At 54.0% G+C, this 18795-nt stretch overlaps 1 protein-coding gene across 1 annotated transcript in view; it reads left to right on the top strand.

The window, feature by feature from the left end:
- Positions 1–5398: 5398 nt before the first annotated feature.
- TBX4 (T-box 4) overlaps positions 5399–18795 on the top strand; it is a 35639-nt gene continuing 22242 nt past the window's right edge. The window contains exons 1-3 of the mRNA XM_027660378.1: positions 5399–5410; positions 10032–10190; positions 11051–11145. Coding sequence (XP_027516179.1) covers positions 5399–5410; positions 10032–10190; positions 11051–11145 — 266 coding nt within the window. The remainder of the gene's footprint in view (positions 5411–10031; positions 10191–11050; positions 11146–18795) is intronic.

Genomic DNA, 18795 nt, shown 5'->3' with positions numbered 1-18795 from the left:
AGTCAGTGTGGCCCCAGAAACACGCCCGGTGGGTTGGGACTGCAGCACCACTGCCAGCCCCCAGGGCGGGAGCAAGAGGAAGGGCCCACGGCTGAGACAGACCTGGTGAGGGAGGGGTTGAGGGGCTGCTGGTGGTTCCCCAAGGGATTGTTCCCAGCCCCGTGCTTGCTCCATGCCCAAGACTATCAGTCATGCTGTGCCTCAGTTTCCCCTCTGTGCAGCGGCCAGTGGTGCCCCTGTCCTGGGGTGCCCAGAGCATTGGGCTGAGTTGGGGCTGAGTGAGCTGGAGAAAAGCAAAACCGGGAAACAATGTGTATTTTTGCAAAAGCAGACAAATGGGTACCAAGGTCCATCAATGCCTGGTGCAGCTGTGCAGGGAGGAGTGTGGAGGATCAGGATTTTGGGGCTGAGCCCCCTTGTCGAGGATACTGGGATCCACGTCAGCCTGAGTCTCCTCACAGTGCCAGCCAGCACTCTCAGCCCTCCCGTTCACTCACAATTCAAAATAAATACAGAGAGTGAACATGACCTTGAGTGTATAGTCTAAAGCTTTTAAAACTCTCCTCTAATTCTTTTAACTTCCCGCACATCTATCCTCTGCACCAGCCTCCTCATTTCTCTTTCTCTACAGTAAACTTATACCCTTTCTAAAGTGCCCGGAGAAGACGCTGCAGATGAAATGTTGCTTTAGCTTAATTTCCTATTCCTAACATATGCTTTAATTAATGTCATTTGCTTTGATTTGCTGCCAGCCTGCCAGTGCAGCACTTCCTTCGTTTCGCAACCTTTACCATAACCTTGTGGGAATGAGTATCAGGTGTTCCTGGCTGATTTCATCTGTTTCAGGGCATTTATCTTGAGCCCTGAGGCTTTTCTGTGCTGTGTCAGTGGCACCAGCACAGAGGCAAAACCACAGCATTCTCCTTCGCTGGAGGTGCTGAGTATGTGTGGTACACAGAGATGGATGCTTGAGTGGAAAGCACTGACAATTATTGCTTATCCATGTTTTTTACACTTTCTAGGGATCCTTGAGGATGGCCCAAAGCATCCTGACCAGCCCCTTGACCAGCTGGCAAATGTGCAGCAGCCTCATCTCCATGGAACAAGGTGAGAGATCCCATCATGGATCTCTCTTCTCTCGTGGTGGTGGAGCAGTGGTTGGGGTCTGGGGCAGAGCCCATTTTGCCCCCTTCCATAGCTGGCTCCCAAGTAAGTGCAGGGGATGGCAGGGGCAGAAGCTCCTGGACTCCCTCTGTAGCTGTGGCTGTGATGACACTCAGTGGTACAAACCTTCTCCATCCTGGTGCACTCAGCAACAAGGCTCCATGGGAGCATCTCCTGCTGTCTCCACTGCTCCTGCTCCTTCACAGATTTCATCCTGTTGGTTTATGACAGGTGCAGACTCACCAAGAGGATCAAGAAGCCCCTTTTCCATCGGTTTCAGTGTTCCCACTGCCTGGTGAGACACTTGTGCCTGTGCCATTGAACATGGCTGTGGACATGGGATGCCCTCCCTCCAACTGGAACTGCCCTGGCCTCTCTGCACCACCAGTCAGTGCCCTGAGCTGTTGTGTGGGAAGGAAAAATGCTAATCTGGGGGGTCTTTTTCCTTCTCTTCTCCTGATGGAGCCAGCTTGGTCACCCATCCCAGGCAAAAAAGCACCAGTAAGCTCCCCATGACTTTCTGTGACTGCTCTGAGAGCAGCTCCTTGTGCAGCCAAGCCTGGAGGAAAATTTAGCAGTTGTCTCTTCTGGCCCCAAATCACTGGCACTTGCATACAGCAGGCCTGAAATGGCCCCTTTCCCAGACAGCTCCTTAAGCAAGGTTTTCCTGTCTCTTTATTTAATGAATCTCAGCCATCCTTTCTCTCCTTGCTGGAGCCAGGGGCAGATGCTGTTCCAGCATTTCATCCCTCCCCTCTCTAGTTTCTCTTCTTCTACCTGCAGCAAATTTGGGGTCCCACAGCAAGTCATGTCCCATAAGGAGGAAATTCCCAACTCCTGGGCCCCATCCCACTTGGCTATCATTTCCCTTCCTGCTTTCTCCTGTTGAGAAACTCCCCCAGAAATTGGGAGTACGATCCCTTTTTGCAGCTCTTGCCCCCCTTACTCTGTCCCATTTGGGGACAAAGGCACCTTGAAGGCTGAGCTCTGCTTTCAAAGCAAACCTGCTCCCTGGGCAAGGAGGAAAATGCCCAAAATGGAGAAGAGCATTTGTCTCAGGCCTGGCCCTGCCTCACTGCAGGAATGTTTCATAGCAGCATCCCAGGACAGGAAGGAGGCATGGGAGGGATGTGACTGAGGAGGCAGCGAGTCACCACATCCCAGAGGTCAGCTGATGATGTGGGGTGGCTTTCTGTTGAGAACCAACCCTGAGCAGTTAGTTTGCCTCTTTCTGGGAAATACTTTGGGGAAATCCCATCCTGACATGTTCTGACAGCAGAGGGATACGGTGGTGAATTTTGACCAGCTTGGCTGACCTGCTTCCCTAGGAAGAACCTTTTACTCCCCCTTCCTTCCCTCCCTGCCTCGCTCCTCACCACCACCAGCTCCCCAGCAGCTCTGCATCCCCCTGAGGCTGGGGCTGGCCCTGCAGCTCACCCCCCTCATCTACAGGGCACAAACTTGAGGCAACTGCGCTGCCCTTGGAAACAAAACCCCTCCCCAGGGCAGCCCCTTCCCACCCCAGCCTCCTGCTGCCCAGACCCCTGGCATCTCCCTTCCTCTCAGCTCTCATCTGCCTCTCACCTCGCCTTCCTCCATCCCGTCCTGCTGCCTCCTCGCCGGCAGCTCCACATCCAGATGAGTGGTTGTGCCTCTCCCCTACACTCTGAGACTGCTCTGGCTGCTCCCTGCTCCCCTCTGCCCCTTTAAATCCCTTCCCGTGCTCCCAAAGCCTCACACCCCTAAATCTGCCCTGGTGATTTAGCAAGGACCAGGGACAGGACTGGTTCCCGGGATGATACACGGCTATCGTAGGCATCTGGCAAGTGTTTAAATCCCCAGGGCTCCCATTTGCTCCTGGCTTAGTGTTTTCCATAAGCCCAAAAGAGGGGATGTTTCTCCCCCGTAGCTACAGTGCTGAGCCCTGCTTTGCCCCACTCATGCTGTGGGTCTGGCATTCCCAGGAGGATTCCCTCTGGGCAGCACCACGGTGGAAAGGGACTGGCTGGGAAGAGCTGCAGGCTCTGGTGGGGTGTGGGAGCTTGCATGGGCCAGCCTGGGAGGTGATGGCTTTGCCAATGGCTTGAGATGATGCTTTTGTCTAAACAGCACAGGGACACCACAGCAAACAGCAGGAGTGTGGGATGCAGCCCCCATCCCAGGGAATGGGAGGGGTCACCAGGCACTGCTGGCAGGCACTCATGTGTTGCCTTGTTCAGTGGGGTCTGTTCCAATGGTGAGGGTCGTTTAAACAGGGTAGTTTGACCTGACTGGCCCCACTTGCAGTGGCACAGCATCACACTGTGCCACACTGCAGGCTCAGACAGGGTCTACACCCAGCTCCAGGGCAGAGACAGAGCTGGCAGCTGGCTGCCTTCATCCCTCCCACTGGGAATTTCTCACCCAGACCAGCATTTTCCTCTGTTTACCCTGGAGGACAGCAATTTCCCATAGCAATAACCTCCCCCTCATCCCCAGCAGAAATTAAATAATCACTTTGGGCAGGACTCGCCCCGAGTCCCTCATCCCCTGCACGGGGATGGGTGGGTGCTCTGTGCAGAGCCATGATGAGTGTGCTGGGCTGGTTTTGCAATACTTTAAGGCAGTTTCTTGCTCTGATTTAAGGCTTGAGACCTCTTTTCTTCCTGCCTGGTGAGATGTGATTTGCAGTGTTGTCACTTGGATGTGCCCCTGGTTTCTCGCCCGCAGCCCATGTGCTCCAGGGCCACTCACCCAGGAGGTTCCACGTGTCCTCCTCCCGCTCCTCCAAGGTCCCCGCAGGACACTGGGCTGCCCTAGGGCTGCTGTCCCCTCTCCATGCATACATGTGGCTGCCACCCCAACCCACAGGGCTGCCTGAGTTCCCTGTGTCCCAGGCTGTCCTCCAGGCCTCGGTGGTGCCGGGGAGCGCGGCACGTCCCACTGGGGGATTGTGTGACCAGAGCCATGGACCTGCCCTAAGTGGTGGGACGGCGCTGGCAGGGCCTGCTCGGACCCCATCCCGTGGCAATGGCAGGGCCTGTTCAGCCCCCACCCCATTTTGGTGGGTGCAGGAAGCAGAGCTGTGGCCACTGTGGCATTTGCAGCCAGGCTGTGGAGAAATCACAGTGCTCCCAGCGCTGGGCTTTGTTCTGCTTTTGTTTTTCAAACCATCGTTCCCATTCCAGCCTGGCTCCATTTGACTGCTCCATCCTCCAGCATGTTGCAGCTTTAGGGCTCTTCTCATTAAAAAAAACCTAAAAAGCAATTGCAAAGTAGATGCAGCAATTTTTTTTAATTTTTTTTTTTTTTTAATATATATATTGAAGTTAAATCAGAACTTTGGCTGGAAAATACCATTGGGGACTATCTCAGTCTGACATTCACCAGGGCAGTGATCTTTGGACTATTCATTCTTACAAAGACCGTTGCCAAGCTCATGGTAAAGTCTCTTCCATTTAAAAAAAAAAAAAAAAAAAAAAAAGGCAATAGATCTGAAATGTTAGTTTTTTAGATACTACTTTGAAAAAAATAGTAAGAGAGCATATTCAAAAATAAAAATCCAGAACATTAAGACCAAAGTAGCGTTAGTTTTAGAAGTTAAACCAACCCCACAATTGTTCGCTTTTGTTTGTGAAATACTTAGGCTTTTTAAAAATATCTAGATGCATGAATATTCGTTCATACTTTAATTATTTTTGCTACACGTTTAACATTGCCGGGGTGTATCTCATGTGTCTTTGCTTGAAATTCTGGGGGTAAGTATACTTGGTACGCTGGGGTAAAATTAACAAATATCCCCCAAATATTTAAAAACGAATCGAAATATGGTTGTTCGTTTGATTTACCCAGTTTCAGAGGACCTTGGTGGGAGACTGAGCAGCACATTAGTTTACAACGTCTTAAAACATTCGTTAAAATATTTACTTAACGGTTTAAAACAAAGCCTTAGAGCCTACAAACGTGTCCAGGTCAGGGAAATACACGTGGATAATTCGACTGAACGATTTAAAAGCTGAGAATCGCTTGCATTTCAAACCGTGCATATTTCCAATACCCCCTTAGAGCATCTATTTTAGGCAGATGCTTGAGATTAAAAGGCTGCACGTCAGCCCGTATCTTACCCACGCTTCCTTGTCATCGTTTCTTTGCGATTAAATTTTGTGTTTTCCTTCCAGCCTAGAAGTGTTTGGTGCCAGTCTCTTGGCAAAAGAGCCTGAGGAATGGAAGGGTAAGGAAATATGACCCAGCTGCTATGCACAATGAGGTTTGTAAGTCCTTGTATGGTATAAATAAGCATATTACACAGTTATTAGAAATTTGGCACTGTCGCTCTTTAGAAGCCCGACTCTGATGCTGTGTAATTCCTCCCGAGTCCACGCATAACTCAGTATTAGCCTTCCATTCTTCCAGCCTTGTTACTGGCCAAATTCGGCAACTTTTTCTCAGTCCTCATCCATTCAAACCCTTCTCAGCAGTGTAAACCGGTGAGTTTCCTCTCAAGCCAGTAAATCTATGCCAACCCATTCGGCCGAGGCTCGGTCCTGACTTTCCCCTCGCCTCGCACAGGGCTCGGAGCCGCTCGGCCGCGGGATATCGTCGGGTGCGGGCTCGGGACTCGCTTCTCCCCTTGTCTCCGTCGTGGTTGGCAGCTTTTCTAGGGGGGAAGAGAATCATGTTTTTCTGGGGGAAGAGGAGCCAGTGAAAGGGGGCGGCGGCGGCCGCCGCGGCTGGAAGAGCGCTGGAGCATCCCGCGGAGCGGATCCCACTCGGGTTTTCCCGGCCCGCGCGCTGAGTGTAACGATTGGAGAAAAGCGACAGTAAACTTTTATTAATCGCCGGTGTTTAGGGCCAAGGCATGAGCGAGCTCGGTGACAGTGATGAGTGGTTTGGAGCGCTGGTCCCTGAAAGCGGGGCTTATCCTCCCCCTGCTCCCTTGGCTCGGCGTTGATGAGCCGTGAATAGGAGCCACCCTGCCGTCGGGGATCCGGCCGTTTATCTGCCGGGTGATGACAGTCGGGCTGGTTTCGCCTCGCCGTGAATTGCGGGAGCCCCCGCGAAGCGCACGGCGCTGCCCTGGCCGGAGGCTCCGTGCGGCGGGGACGCTTCACCCCTCGGCACCGGCCGGGGGATGAGGGAACCGGCCCCGAGCCCGCTGCGGGCGGGGGCTGTCCGGGCTCAGGGCACGGTGAGCCGAGCGCGGCTGGACCCAGGAGTGGGCCCGACCCCACCGCCCCAGCACCCCCGTACGCACCGACGGGGAAGGCCGGGGCTACAGGGAGGCGGGGGAGCCTTCGGGTTTGCTGTAATAAAATCCCCCACGTCTGCGATCGCCACTTCCACACTTTTTCGTTCAAGGGGGAAAAAAAACGGCGTTTAAGGGAGGGAAGCGCAGGCAACGGCCGAGATTCCCGTTGTCCTTGGGCAGCTGCGGGAGGAAGGGCTGCAGGGAGACTCACCCAAACAAAGCGGAGCCCCCGGCACCAGTAACACCAAAATTCACCTTGCCACGGAGCCCGGCCCGCTGGTGGGAACCGGGGGGGCCGGAGAGGTGCAAGCGAGGAGCGGCCCCTCCGCGGCAGCGGGGTTGGGGCCCGGCCCGTGCCTCAGAGGCAGCTGCGAGCGCGGAACCAGCGCGGCCGCGCACGGAGCCGAGCGGGGCAGGTCAGTGGCAGGAGCAGCGCTCCTGGGAGCCCCAGACCGAACTGGGTCTCTCGCTGCCCCTCGCCGGGACGGCTCCTCACCCCTGGGCCCTTCTCAGCCCCTGTATCTCCTGTGCGAGGGCAGGACGGTGGCGGGTCCCCCGTCGGGGCCCGGCCCGGTCTTACCTGCCCCGTCCCTCCTGCTCCTGCGGGAGCCGCTCGCCGCTCCCAACCTCGCGTCCCTTGGCCCGACTGGGTCCTTTTTTTTTCCTTCTCCTTTCCTTTTTTTTTTTTTTTTTTTTTTGGTAGGAGTGGGGAAAAGGTTCATTACGAGGTTGACCCCACTTTACTTTTTATTCTACTCCTGTTCCCAATTTCGGCACCACGTGACGGTGGGAGTGAGTTTGGGTTTAAATTCACTTTCAAGAAAACCCCGATAAGACCCTTGGCCCGTCCAGCCCCATGGCGGGGTCCCTGTGAGCCCGGGGCTGCGGGAGCGAGCGGAGCCTCGGCACCCGCCCGGGACCCTCGGCTCGGGTAAGGGCTCCCGTGGGCGCGGAGCGGGGCCGAGGGGGTGCGCAGGCGTTCGGGGGGCGCGGTGCAGAACAGAGCCTGGCGGTGCTGTCGCGATATAGTGCTGTGAGCGGCAGTGGAGCTGTCGCGATAGGCAGAGGTACAGGTGGTAGCGCGGGAGCCCGGGCGCGTTTCGGATGTGCGAGTCGGCTCAGCACAGGGCTGGGAGCCCCGACAGCAGGGCTGTGGAGATGTATTTGTGTCTTGGTAATAGCGACAGCAAAGTGGCCCCTTTAAGTCGCGACAGCACTCGAGGGGGTTCTCCCCCTGATTTGGGGTTTTGGCGTGGCGGTGGAGCCCCGAGCAGGCGGGGGTAGGGTGCGGGGGCTCCAGCAGGCTGGTGTGCGGGGCCGAGCTCTCCTCTCCCCTCGGGGCGGCCTCGCCGACCCGGCCTGGCCACAGCTTTGTTGTGGCCGCAGAGATCCTGCCCGCCTTGGGGCAAAGCTCGGGGCTCTCTGTCACGACAAGGGGAGGACGGAGAGCCCTGCCCTCGTCCCTGGGCTCCCAGGGAGACCCGTGGCCGGAGGCAGGCCCCAGGCCGGTGGACTCGGACAGCTCGGCTGCCGTGCCGCAGGGTCGGGGGAAAGGAACGCGGACCCCTCCCGAGGGGGGACCCCTGCCCAGGCCTGATCCCGGCTCTTTCCCACCACCTCTCCCGGGCTGTCCCTGCTCCCGCCGAGCCAGGTGCGCTTCCAGCGCGGCCTGTGCCCGCCTGTCCCCCTGCAGCCCCGGCCCGGCTCCTCGGCGGGCGGTGGGGAGCGCCAGGACCCTCAGGGCTGTTAGGGGGCGGTGGTGCTGTGGATGTGCCCCCTCCCCGGGCTCCCCTCGAAGCAGCAAGCGGCTCCGCTCGCCTCCAGGCCCGGCTCAGCGCCGGGGCAGGCCGGGGAAGGCCGCGGTCGGGGCCGGTGCGCTGGGGCCGGGCGGCCGCTGCCCCCACCGGTGCCCCCCGGTGCGGACCGTCGGGCGGGAGTGGGGCTGGGCCGGGCAGAGCGGGCCGGGCCGGGCGGAGCGGGCCAGAGCCGGTCTGTGGGGACGTGATTGACAGCGGCAACGTCAGCAACAGGAGGGGAAGGGAAAAGGGAGGGGGGGGAGACAAAGAGGGAGGGAGTCGAAAGGCCCCAAACTGGATCTTTATGGAACATTTTCCGCCGAGATCAAGGGAAAGTGAATCCGCGCAGCGGGGGATGCCCCGCACGCCGCTGCCATCGGGGGCCGCGGAGCCGCGCCCGGCCTGAGCGCCCCGCGGATGCTCTTCATGCCGCAGCCGCCCCCGAGCCAAGCCCGGAGCCCCCCGCTGTGCCTTCTGCCCCTCGGCCGGCCGTGTGAGTTCCTGGGGTGCGGGGGGAAGGACGGGAGGGAGAGGGGAGTCCAAGGGTGCGGGACTCCCCGCAGCCCGCCGAGCCCCGGCCTGTGTCGGGACACCACCGCCAGCCTGTCCCGCTGCTCCCCGCCGGCCAACCTGCTCCATCCCGGGAGCACCGAGCTCGCCGACCAGGGCAGGAGCCGGGCCCTCGGGGCTCGCCACGGACACCTCCCACCTGTGCTCGCCGGTCACCGGCTCCTCGGTGCGATGGGCACCGGGAACATCCTCGGCTCGGCCGGGCCGGGGCCGCCCCGTCCTGACCCCCGGAGCCGGGCGGGGGGACCGGCGGAGCGCTCGGGGCGCTCCCTGCTCCGGGGACTGCGGCTGGACACCGGGGTACGTGTGTCCACCCTCACACAGCCGGGCCGGCTGTCCGGCTCCCTCGCAGGGAACTCTCCCTGGAATTCTGCTGGGACTGGAGCTGGAACTCCTAGCCCTGCTCTCACTGGAGCTCTGCTGGGGTTCAAGGGTCCCAGTCCCGCTCTCACTGGAGCTCTGCTGGGGCTGGAGTTGGGGGTCCGAGCCCCGCTCTCCCCCTGTACGACTACTGCCCCGAAGAGCGGCTCGGCCTCGGCGGGCGGTGCAGGGACCGAGGCTGGGGCCCGGGGACTGGAGGGGTCCCTCGGGGGCCGTAGGTCCTTGGGAAGCGCCGGTTTCGGTCCCCGGAGCCGGGACCCCGCAGCCTCCTCAGGACTACTCCCCCTCCGCGCCGCCGATGTCCGTCCATCCGTCCGTCTGTCAAGCGGGACAGGCAGCGGGTCCCTCTGCGCTGTAAAAGTCGGGGTTGATGCGCGGCAGCCCCGGCGGAGCTGTCAGGCCTTATCTTTATTGGCTTTTCCCAGTCTCCGTCCAAGTTTAAGAGGGGCCCTTTTATCTCGGAGCCCAGCACTCCGCCTGTTTACACCGCCCGGCTCCGCCGCAGCGCTTCGGCCACCAAGCCCCCGCAGCCCCGAGGGGACGGGGCAAAGGGACCGGTCGGGCTGGGCTGCCCTCCCCGACGGGTACCAGAGGGGACAGGAGAAAGGGTCGGGACTGGGGGGCTGCGGCCACATCAGAGATGAGCTCCCTGGGCCTCAAGCGGGAGCGCAGCCACGCGTGGGCGGCTCCCCCGCGGGGCCCGGCTCTCCTGGGCACAGCGGCTTCCCCCGGGGCCGGGGGTGCCACGTCCCAGTGTCGGGCAGTGCCACCACAACCCCGAGGAGGGACCACGGGCCGGGAGGGCCAGACCTCGCAGGTGTCTGGGCGGGGGGCAGGGGCTGAACGCGGCCCCCGGTGCCGCGAGCTAACGATGCCCTTCTCTCTCCCCCAAGGAAATGCTCCAGGAGAAAAGCCTGTCTGAAACCGAGGAAGGGTTTCCAACAGCCCCCGCGCCCGGCCATGCGGACTCCTCCGCCGGCTCCCCCGTCCTCGGCGTAGCCGGGGGGAGCACCACGCCGCTCAACAGCCCGCAGCTCCCCGACCCCGAGCAGGTACGCACCGTCCTGCCCGGCCCGTCGGCTGCGCCCCTCACCCTCAGCCTGGCCGGAGCCCGGCCTGCCACCGCGCATCTCCCTCGGCAACGACACGGGGAGAGATTGCGAGGAAAGCGCATTTTTCTTCACTTTTCTTTTCTTTTTCTCCCCCCCCCCCCATTACTTTTTATTTTCCCCGTCCAAAGCAGGCCACCCCATGCCCGCAGGTCTGGAAGGGCAAGTCCGAGAGCCGCGGCCGTCGGGGCCCGCCGGGTGGAGGAGCCGCCGCCGCTCCTCCCGAGCACGATCCGATCCTTCGGAGGGATCATTTCGGGGTTTTTTCCACCCCTAAATAAAACACCGGGTCTGCCCACGGCCTCTCGGCGCGGTGCGGCTTCTCTGCCTTCGCCCCCTCCGCGATGTCCCCGCATCCCGCGGACAGGAACGCGCCCCTGCACAAAGCGCGGCCCTGGGCACTGATCCCTTGTCCCACGAGTGTCCCCGCTCCTGGCCCCCTTTTTTGGGAGCCTTAGGGCGAGTTTGCCTCAACGGGGCATGGAAATTCCTAGGAAAAAAAAAAAAAAAGATAAAAGAGGGAGAGAGAAAAAATTCCATTTGGCCGCAGTGTCCCGCCTGGATGTGAAAGTCTGCAATTAAACCGGCCTCAGTTTGTTTCTCTTATTTTTGGCAAAGGGCAGAAGAATTTTTGGGACTCCATCCTCCTCCTTCACAGGCTGGTGGCTTTGCCCCGAGCCTCGGCTGCAGTGTGGCCCTGGGTGTGCAGTCCCCATCCCTGGCCCTTCCACGGCCCTTCCCAGCCCTTCTTCCAGGTTTTCTCCGTCATTTCTCGCTGTTCTCATTGTCTTTATTTTTTACAGACAATAGAAAATATCAAAGTCTATCTCCATGAGAAGGAGCTATGGAAGAAATTTCATGAAGCTGGCACCGAAATGATAATAACCAAAGCAGGCAGGTTAGTGAAAATTCCCTGTGAACATGTATTGCTTCTGATCCCTATGAAATATCCCTGTGTGCCGAGACTGGGTTTTGCAGAGCTGCTGCAATGAGAGGAATTTTAAAAATTCATTATTTTGATTGTAGATTTCAGCAAGATAATTTTTTTTCTCTGTGTAAACTGTGCATGTGTTTGAGTGTGGCAAATGGGACTGGTGGATGCAAGAAAAGAGCTGTGGAGTCATTTGGCAGATTTAGTCCCGATTCTCTTTGGCCATTTCAAATTTTCTAATTATTTGTAATCAGGATATTAGCGTGATTGTGGATTTTTATTTTTTTTTTGTTATTAGTAGTAGTATTTCTTTTTTTCCCCCCACAAAGCAAACCCCCCTCCCCTTTTCTGTGCCCCAAGACCTCTGCTGGGATACTTTGCACTGAATTTTTAGCAATGCGAAGGCTTAGGCTGTTCTTTTAACCACAAAACTGAAAGAGAAACTGGTACCACTTTTAGGTTAAAAAAAAATAATTCTGTCTTTCCTTGGAAACAAACTGTAATTTTTACCAAATCAGAGACCCCTCAGTGTGCACATCCAGGCCTGGGAGGAAGCTGAGAGTCTCACAGGGGCTTTGCTTCCTGAGAGAACCCAACCCTCCATCTGCTCAGGGTCCCGTCCCACCCGAGGTGCTCTGGTGGGAAGTGGCAGAATTAAAGTCGGTGAATTTAAGCGTGAGAATTAAACCTCAGACCTTCGCCATCCTGGGAGCCAGACGGTTCCCAAGAAAATTATCCAAGTCCCACTGTGGGCACCGAAGCATTTGCCCTTGGCTTCTGCGGGAGGGGGCTCGCGTCGCTGCTGCCGGGAAAGGAACATTTAGGTGTTAAAACGTCGTTCTGACACATTTTAGCCGTGTGGTTGTGCCGTGCCCTGAGACCGCGGGTTTTGTGCCGTACCCTGCGACCGCGGGTTTTGTGCCGTGCTGGGGAGATTTGCAGCCAGGCACCCAAATAGTGCGGGGAGAGCAGAGGGAAGAAAATCCCGCAAATAATATCTCTGCAGGTTTTGTTCCTCTGTGGTCCCCGATCCTTCGTGCAGGGGGCTCGTGGAGTGTGTATGTGTGTGCATATTTTTTTTTCTGCCCTGTTTGCTGCTCACGCTGTGAGACCCAGAACCCAACCCTCGGCTTTGGATTTTTGGGGTCGATGAGTGCTTTCCTTCTCCTTTCCTTCATCCCGGCAGCACTTCTCTGTGCAGCAGCTGGTCAGCGCAGGGAAGTTTTATTTTAATAAGCAAGATATTCCCATTAGTCCCCCTGGAGAGGGGGTGTATGTCTCGGGAATCTTCAATTTATTTGCTAGTTGGCTGTTTATGAAGCGATCGTGCAGGTAACTCTGTCCTTATCACTCTATATTTTGCTGCATAAAATCTTAGAACTTGTTCTGTAGCGTCTGCTGATGGGAAGAACCGGCTCCATTTGGATAGGTCTGCTCCCTAAGTCAGCTAAGACGAGGGGATCAAGACCTCAAATATTTCCCCCTTAATTTATAGTATCTGACTGTGTCTGTGCGGGACATGTAATACCTTTACCAAATTCTGGACCCTAAGCATCCCAAACGTGCGTGTTATCTCTCTGTGAGTCTTAACGTGGATTGTTTAAGCAGCTCCATATGTATAGGGCTCAGTCCCACATTCCTTGTCCGGTGGAGCTGGCAGTGCACACGTATTCACCTTTCGTGAGGGTGGGATGGGGGGTAGAACCCCAAGACACACAAAACTTTGGGTTTTTTCAGTTATCCGAGCCAAATTCTCCACGTGTGAAAATCAGCGCAGTGCCATCGAGCTAACAGAATTTTAATTTTTTTTTAGTATAAATAGTTTAAAAAACAAAACCAAAACCAGTGAAAGAAGTGGCTGAAATACTGATGAATAAGACTAAACAAAAGAACGGCTTCATTTCTTTTCTTTGGGTTCAACTGCGAATGGTGGCAAAATACAGAGCAATCGCTTTTATCGGGGTTTTTAGCAGGTTTTTAGCAGCGAGGCACAGGCAGCCCAGCCCACGCAGCGGTGCCAGGACCCGGCTCTGTCCCACCCGGCCCCGGGCTGAGCTTTCCAGCAAAAATACACGAAATAATTAGCACGAGGACGGCCGAAAAATCGAACAACACAAATCCCGTGGTGGCCCGAGTCTCTCGGTTCGTAGCGGTGCCAGGCTGGCCACGCGTGTCCGTGCTGAGGGCAGGGCAGGAAAATTATTACTTCATGCAGATTTTATTTCACCCGAGCTATTTAAACAGAGAGTCGCAATAATAAACCTCCTCCTGACCCAATTAAAAAAACGATGGTTAATGGAGATTTGTGTGCACTTGCATGTACCGTTGGGGGGGGTGGGGTGGAAAGAGGGAAAGCGGCTAATTGCGGGCACTAATTAGGACTCTAATCCCCCTCCCAGCAGGCACAGAGATGCCCCTGAATGCCGTTAGTTGAAATCACTTAAATGTCGGTCTGTCTGACCTCGAGGGGCACAAACGAAAAGAAATGGAAGTCTGATTTTTTAAATTTCAAACAACAACAACAAAAAAAAGAGTGACTTTAATGACAAGTTCACTCAATGGAGAGGAAATGTACAGCTCAGCGGAAGCGTTAATTCCATGGCAATGGTGTAAAATAGCTTTTTTGTATAAACAAGGCAAATATTGATAACTTAGTGGGGGGGGAAGGGGAGTCATTTGTTTCATTCTTTGTAGAGCTCCACAGAACGAGCCAACTATAAATTATCGAGAATTTAGGGCTGAGAATTACTTTGGGGGATTATTACTCCCTCTTAGGACTGATCTGTAAGAGATATTAGGAGAACACAGCAAGCTCAGCATTGAAATAGAAATCATGTTGTTGCCAAGAGAGTTGATTTATAAAGTGGAAACATCTTTAAAATGCACTCGCTATCTTTTTAATGTCCGACCGCTTCGTTGTGGGAGGGGGAAAAAAAAGAGATTATTTTATATTAAAAGGCTCATCAAGAGATAAAAAGTCTGTGTTAGCAAAGTTCCCTGAACTCTGCAGGAAAGCACACGGGTCCCTCGGAGCGCCCGTGGCAGCGCCCGCGGGATGGGACCGGCTCCATCACTCAGAGCCTTCCTCTCCTCCCTCCTCTTTGAGGTTTGCTCTAATTGCGGATTTCTCCTCCAGAGGATTGTCTGTTGATGGTTTTAAAAGGCTGGATATATGTGGTGCGGAGACCGTCCCGTCCCCGGCGCTGCCTGGAGCGGTGGGGACACAGGGGCTGCGGGGACCGGGGGGACACGGGGGGACAGGCGGCCACGCGTGGCCCCTTCACCAGGGGCGTTTGGCAGGGCAGGTTTTGGGGGAGGCAGCGTGGTTATGGATGAAACCCCATTTTTGGTGGGCTGAGAGTCCCCCTCGCTCCTCCGAGCAGCCCCTCTCTGCGGAGCCGGGGCAGGGCGGCCGCTCCCGCTCCATCATCCCAACATCCCAGTTCCCATCCCTGCTCCCAGCGCAGCTGGGTCACTTTCCAGAGACGGGAATGAGCCCAGCACCCAGTTCCCAGCACCCAATTCGAACTGTGCGTTCCTCTTTTGTAAATAACTCTTCATGCACCTTCCTGTGTGTGTATGTATGTGTGTATATATATATATATATATGTATATATATAAAAACAAAAAAACTCCAAAACAACTAACCATCCAATAAAAAAATCCCCCTCCCCCCCAAAAAAACCCCTCAAACCAAACAGTTTCCCTAAAACCACCACAAAAGTTTGCCAACAGATGAGGTCCTGTTAAATCAAATTAATCAAATTGATCTAGGCTGTAGCAAAGGGGACAGGGTTTCTCGGAGGATGGAGGTGCAGGGCAGGGTGAACACCTTTCCAGAGGGGGATTTTAGGAATTCCTCAGTGATGAAGTTGTGCAAGGGGTGGGTAAAGCAGAAGGCGAACAAGGGACTTAATTATAAATCTTGCTTTCCGATTTCGTCTTCTCCCTTTTATGTGCTGTTATTTAACTGAACAATTGTAATTTTTTTGTAGCTCATGACAAACTCTGCTTTGTCTCATCTTTCTTTGTGAAGTCTCATCTTCCAGACTTTATTCCTGCTGGAAGTTAATCTTTACTCATACAGTCTTCCTGGCTCAGGGTTTCTTCTTTCTGCTAGATTACTTATTTAGCTGTTCCCTGTTTTTTTCCATGGTGCCAGTCTTTGCAGCATTGCAATTTCTATCCAGGTGTTGCCAAGGACAAACAATTTGATAAAATTTATGGTTACTCAGTAAAAAATGCCAGTTCACAGGATGTCTGGTCACATTTTTGTGAACAGTTACTGAAGAGAAAATAATGTGTCATTCCCCCTTGGTAGCAGAACCATCCCTGAGATGTAACAGGAGGCTCAAGATCCTGAATTTGAGTTTTGCCTGGAGTGCAGGATGTGCACAGGTACAAAGACAGCTCCAGTCTCTGTGGTAGCAGGTTTTAAGAAGCATATGCAGGAAAATACCACACTGGAAAAAAAGAGGATCAATAAAGCAGCTTGCATGTGTGGAAAAGACTCAAACGCCCTTTAGATGTTCAAGTTTCATTTTAAAAGTGGTTTATTTCAGTTTTAAAAAAATCTGTTCCTAATCAACTTTACTAAACCAAAATAAAACTAGTTTTTAGGACATCAAGGTCTGAAGAAGTATAAATGTTTTGGCTGAGCTGGTGCAGCTTTTCCTGTGTGAATAATCCTTTAAATTTTCCATGGCTCTGTAGGGCATATGGATGCCCAGTTCTCATTACAATTAGAGGGAAATATTTGTCCAGAATCTTTTGAGGCAGTTACAAGAATTCCTGCTAAAGGTTTTTGATCCGAGAGCAAACCTTAATATCCGAGATCAGCGATGGAATGTGAGCCGTCAATTTACAACGTAGAAATAAAATAGATATCTGAGGAATGTTTGATCGGCTTGCTCCTAAATTTGGGGTCCTGGAATTACCCTGGTTGGGCAAACTCCTGCTTTTAGAGAAAGAGCAGGAGCAAACCCCCAACGGGTCTTGGCTGTGCTGCTGAAGTTGTCGACAGCTTTGGCAGGGGAGGCAGAGCCTGTGCACACCGAGGAGGGCAGGGATGGGAGCTCAGTTTCTAACACACTTCTCTCTTCAAACAGCAACCCTGGTTTTTAGTCTGTTAAAGGTACGGGATGCTCACTGTTAAGGGTGTTTCTAAAGTTTTCCCTGCTTGTCCTTATGCTGGAGTGGCAGCTCCAGGGGGCAAGGGAGGGTTTGGTGAAACCCAAACCAGCTCTGGGGAAGGGCCTGACCATGGCTGGGGCTCTGCCTCTGGATCAAAGGGGTGTGGATCATCTCCTGCTCTGCACTGATGGCACCAAGGCTGCCCTATGGAGCCCACCTGGCAGGAGGGGCTGGGCTGGTGAGGGAGCAAACTTGCCCTGAAATGCTGTCCTTGGCCACAGGTTCTCTCTGAGGTTCCTTTGTGCCTCTCCCATCCTTGGGCTCGCTGGGACCTTCTCTGCTCAGCTTCAGCTGCAGCAAAGCAAAAGCACTGGAGGAACACCCTGTGGCCAGGAGCCTGCCCGTGTTCCAAGTCACCATGGGGCAAAGAGAGGAAATGTTTCTAGACCGTGAAAGCAGCCGTCCAGCTAACCAAGGTCTCAAGTATGTGAGAAACAATGTTTTATTTAAAAATTAGCTGTGCTAGCCAGAAGAAAAAAAAATACAGCCCCACTATTCCAAAATATAAAAATCCCTTAACTGTCTGACCTTCTCATCACTAGGTCATGGTCCTGCCACCAGATAAATCTCTCCTATCTGCCCATAGACTGAGAGTTCAATGTTGCTTGTGTTAGTGACAGTGAATTTGGGGCTGAAAAATGAACTACTGATGAGAACTCCTGTTGAACCTGTATTGTTTGTTATTCTGAGGCAAGGATCTGGCATGGGCTAATCCAGCACTTCAAAGTTAACTGCTCTTACTTTGTATACAGAGCGTCATAACGGAGTGGCGTGGGTGATAAGAGAAATAAGGGACTGAGGGTTAGGATACACTGGGAAAATGGGACCCTGCTGAAAAACTCTTTGATCTCCCTAAAGTATTTTCTGAAAGCAAGAATCTATCAAAAAGGAAATGCCATTTAAAAAGGCTAAAAGAAACAGCTGACATCCCCAAATTTGTTTTAATCTGCCCCAGAGAATATTATTTTAAAAGATGCGTTAAGTCGGTGGAAGAAATACTTGTCAAAAGAAGGGAAATTGGGAAAAGAACTGAAGAAAGGTCATCAGAATGGAGACATGGTTCTTGAAGCCTCTGCACACTGTTCCTTTCCCTCCTAACAATGAAGATGAGGAGAAGCATCCTTGAGCAGCCATGGCCAGTTCCCAAGAAGAATTTGGGGCCACATTGGTCATTATCTGGGATCATTGTCTGCCTTGGTGCTTTGAAGCCACCCCTGGGGCATCTCAGCATGCCCAGCAGGTTCTGAGGAGGGCTTGTTAGCCAAGATGTTGAGTGATCTGTAGTTTTTCTGATCCTTTCACAACCTGATGTGCCACAGGCATCACCTTTCCAGACAACACCATTCGGGACCTTCTGGAAATTCAGTTGTTGCTTTACTTGACTTCCCCAAAAACAGGGATTGTAAAATCACTGACTGTCCTTGGAAATCTTTCTCTTAGTGCCTTTAAAAGTAGAATTTCAGCTACTGAGCTGCTGGAGGCCAGGGGGGTGTTTTTACCTCCCTGGGAAGGGCAGAAGGAAGCACTCAGGGGTGTCTGGAGCACCACCCACCCCTCAGGGACACGCCGTGAGCTCCACTCTGCACATTCCCAGGGGCTTCAGGGAGCACCCGCAGCCTTGGGTGAGGACATGACTCGGGTTGCTCCATCAGGACCATCAGGTGTCTTGTTTCCATGCAGTTTTCTCTATGGAAACACCAGTTGAATTCCCCAAGTGTTCCCTGCTTCCCATGTGCTGGTCAGAGCCATCCCTTCCCAACTACTGCATCAGCAGGGACATCAGGAATGATGTTGGCATCTCAGTGAAGAGGGTCAGGTTAAATCCTTGTGAGCAGGAGGGCGGTGAGGGGTTTGCATGATCCGGTGCCCCTGGCACACACAGGTACCTGTGTGCAGCATGGCATGTGCTCAGATGAGTGTTTTGAGCTCTTTGATCAGCTCTGATGCTCTTGACTTTTTTGGCTTGCAGCCCCCTGCCCAAAAAATGACTTCATTGGACCTGGGAACCTTGCTCCCATCTCTCCAGGACTGACCAGACCTGCTCATATGGGGATAAAAAAAGTGAGATGCCCACAAAGTGGCCAAGCCTGGAGAGTCTGAAAGGCTGGGAACTGCTGCCCCAAAGGAAAGCAAAGCTTTCCTCTTATCTCTCACTTCCAAATCCAACCAACCAATTACACATCAATTAAACTTTGTTTGAACATAATAGAAGCTTTGGCTCCGTGTCAGCAACTGCTCCACGGTTAAGGGGATTGGATAGTAATAGTATAAATAAATAAACAAGAGATGCTTATTCTAACAGTTCATTTTAAAACAATTTGTGAATATCATGTAGAGATAAAATGTGCCTAGCATAAACTTAGCTAAGCAGTGACTGCTTCATTATCAGAACAAATAATTCACTGGCACATCATCTTTGAAGCT

Source organism: Corapipo altera, unplaced genomic scaffold, assembly GCF_003945725.1.
Source record: "Corapipo altera isolate COAL_440 unplaced genomic scaffold, ASM394572v1 271, whole genome shotgun sequence".
Classification (NCBI taxonomy): Eukaryota; Metazoa; Chordata; class Aves; order Passeriformes; family Pipridae; genus Corapipo; species Corapipo altera.
The sequence above is the reverse complement of the archived record's forward strand: the minus strand, read 5'-3'. Positions and strand labels throughout refer to the sequence as shown.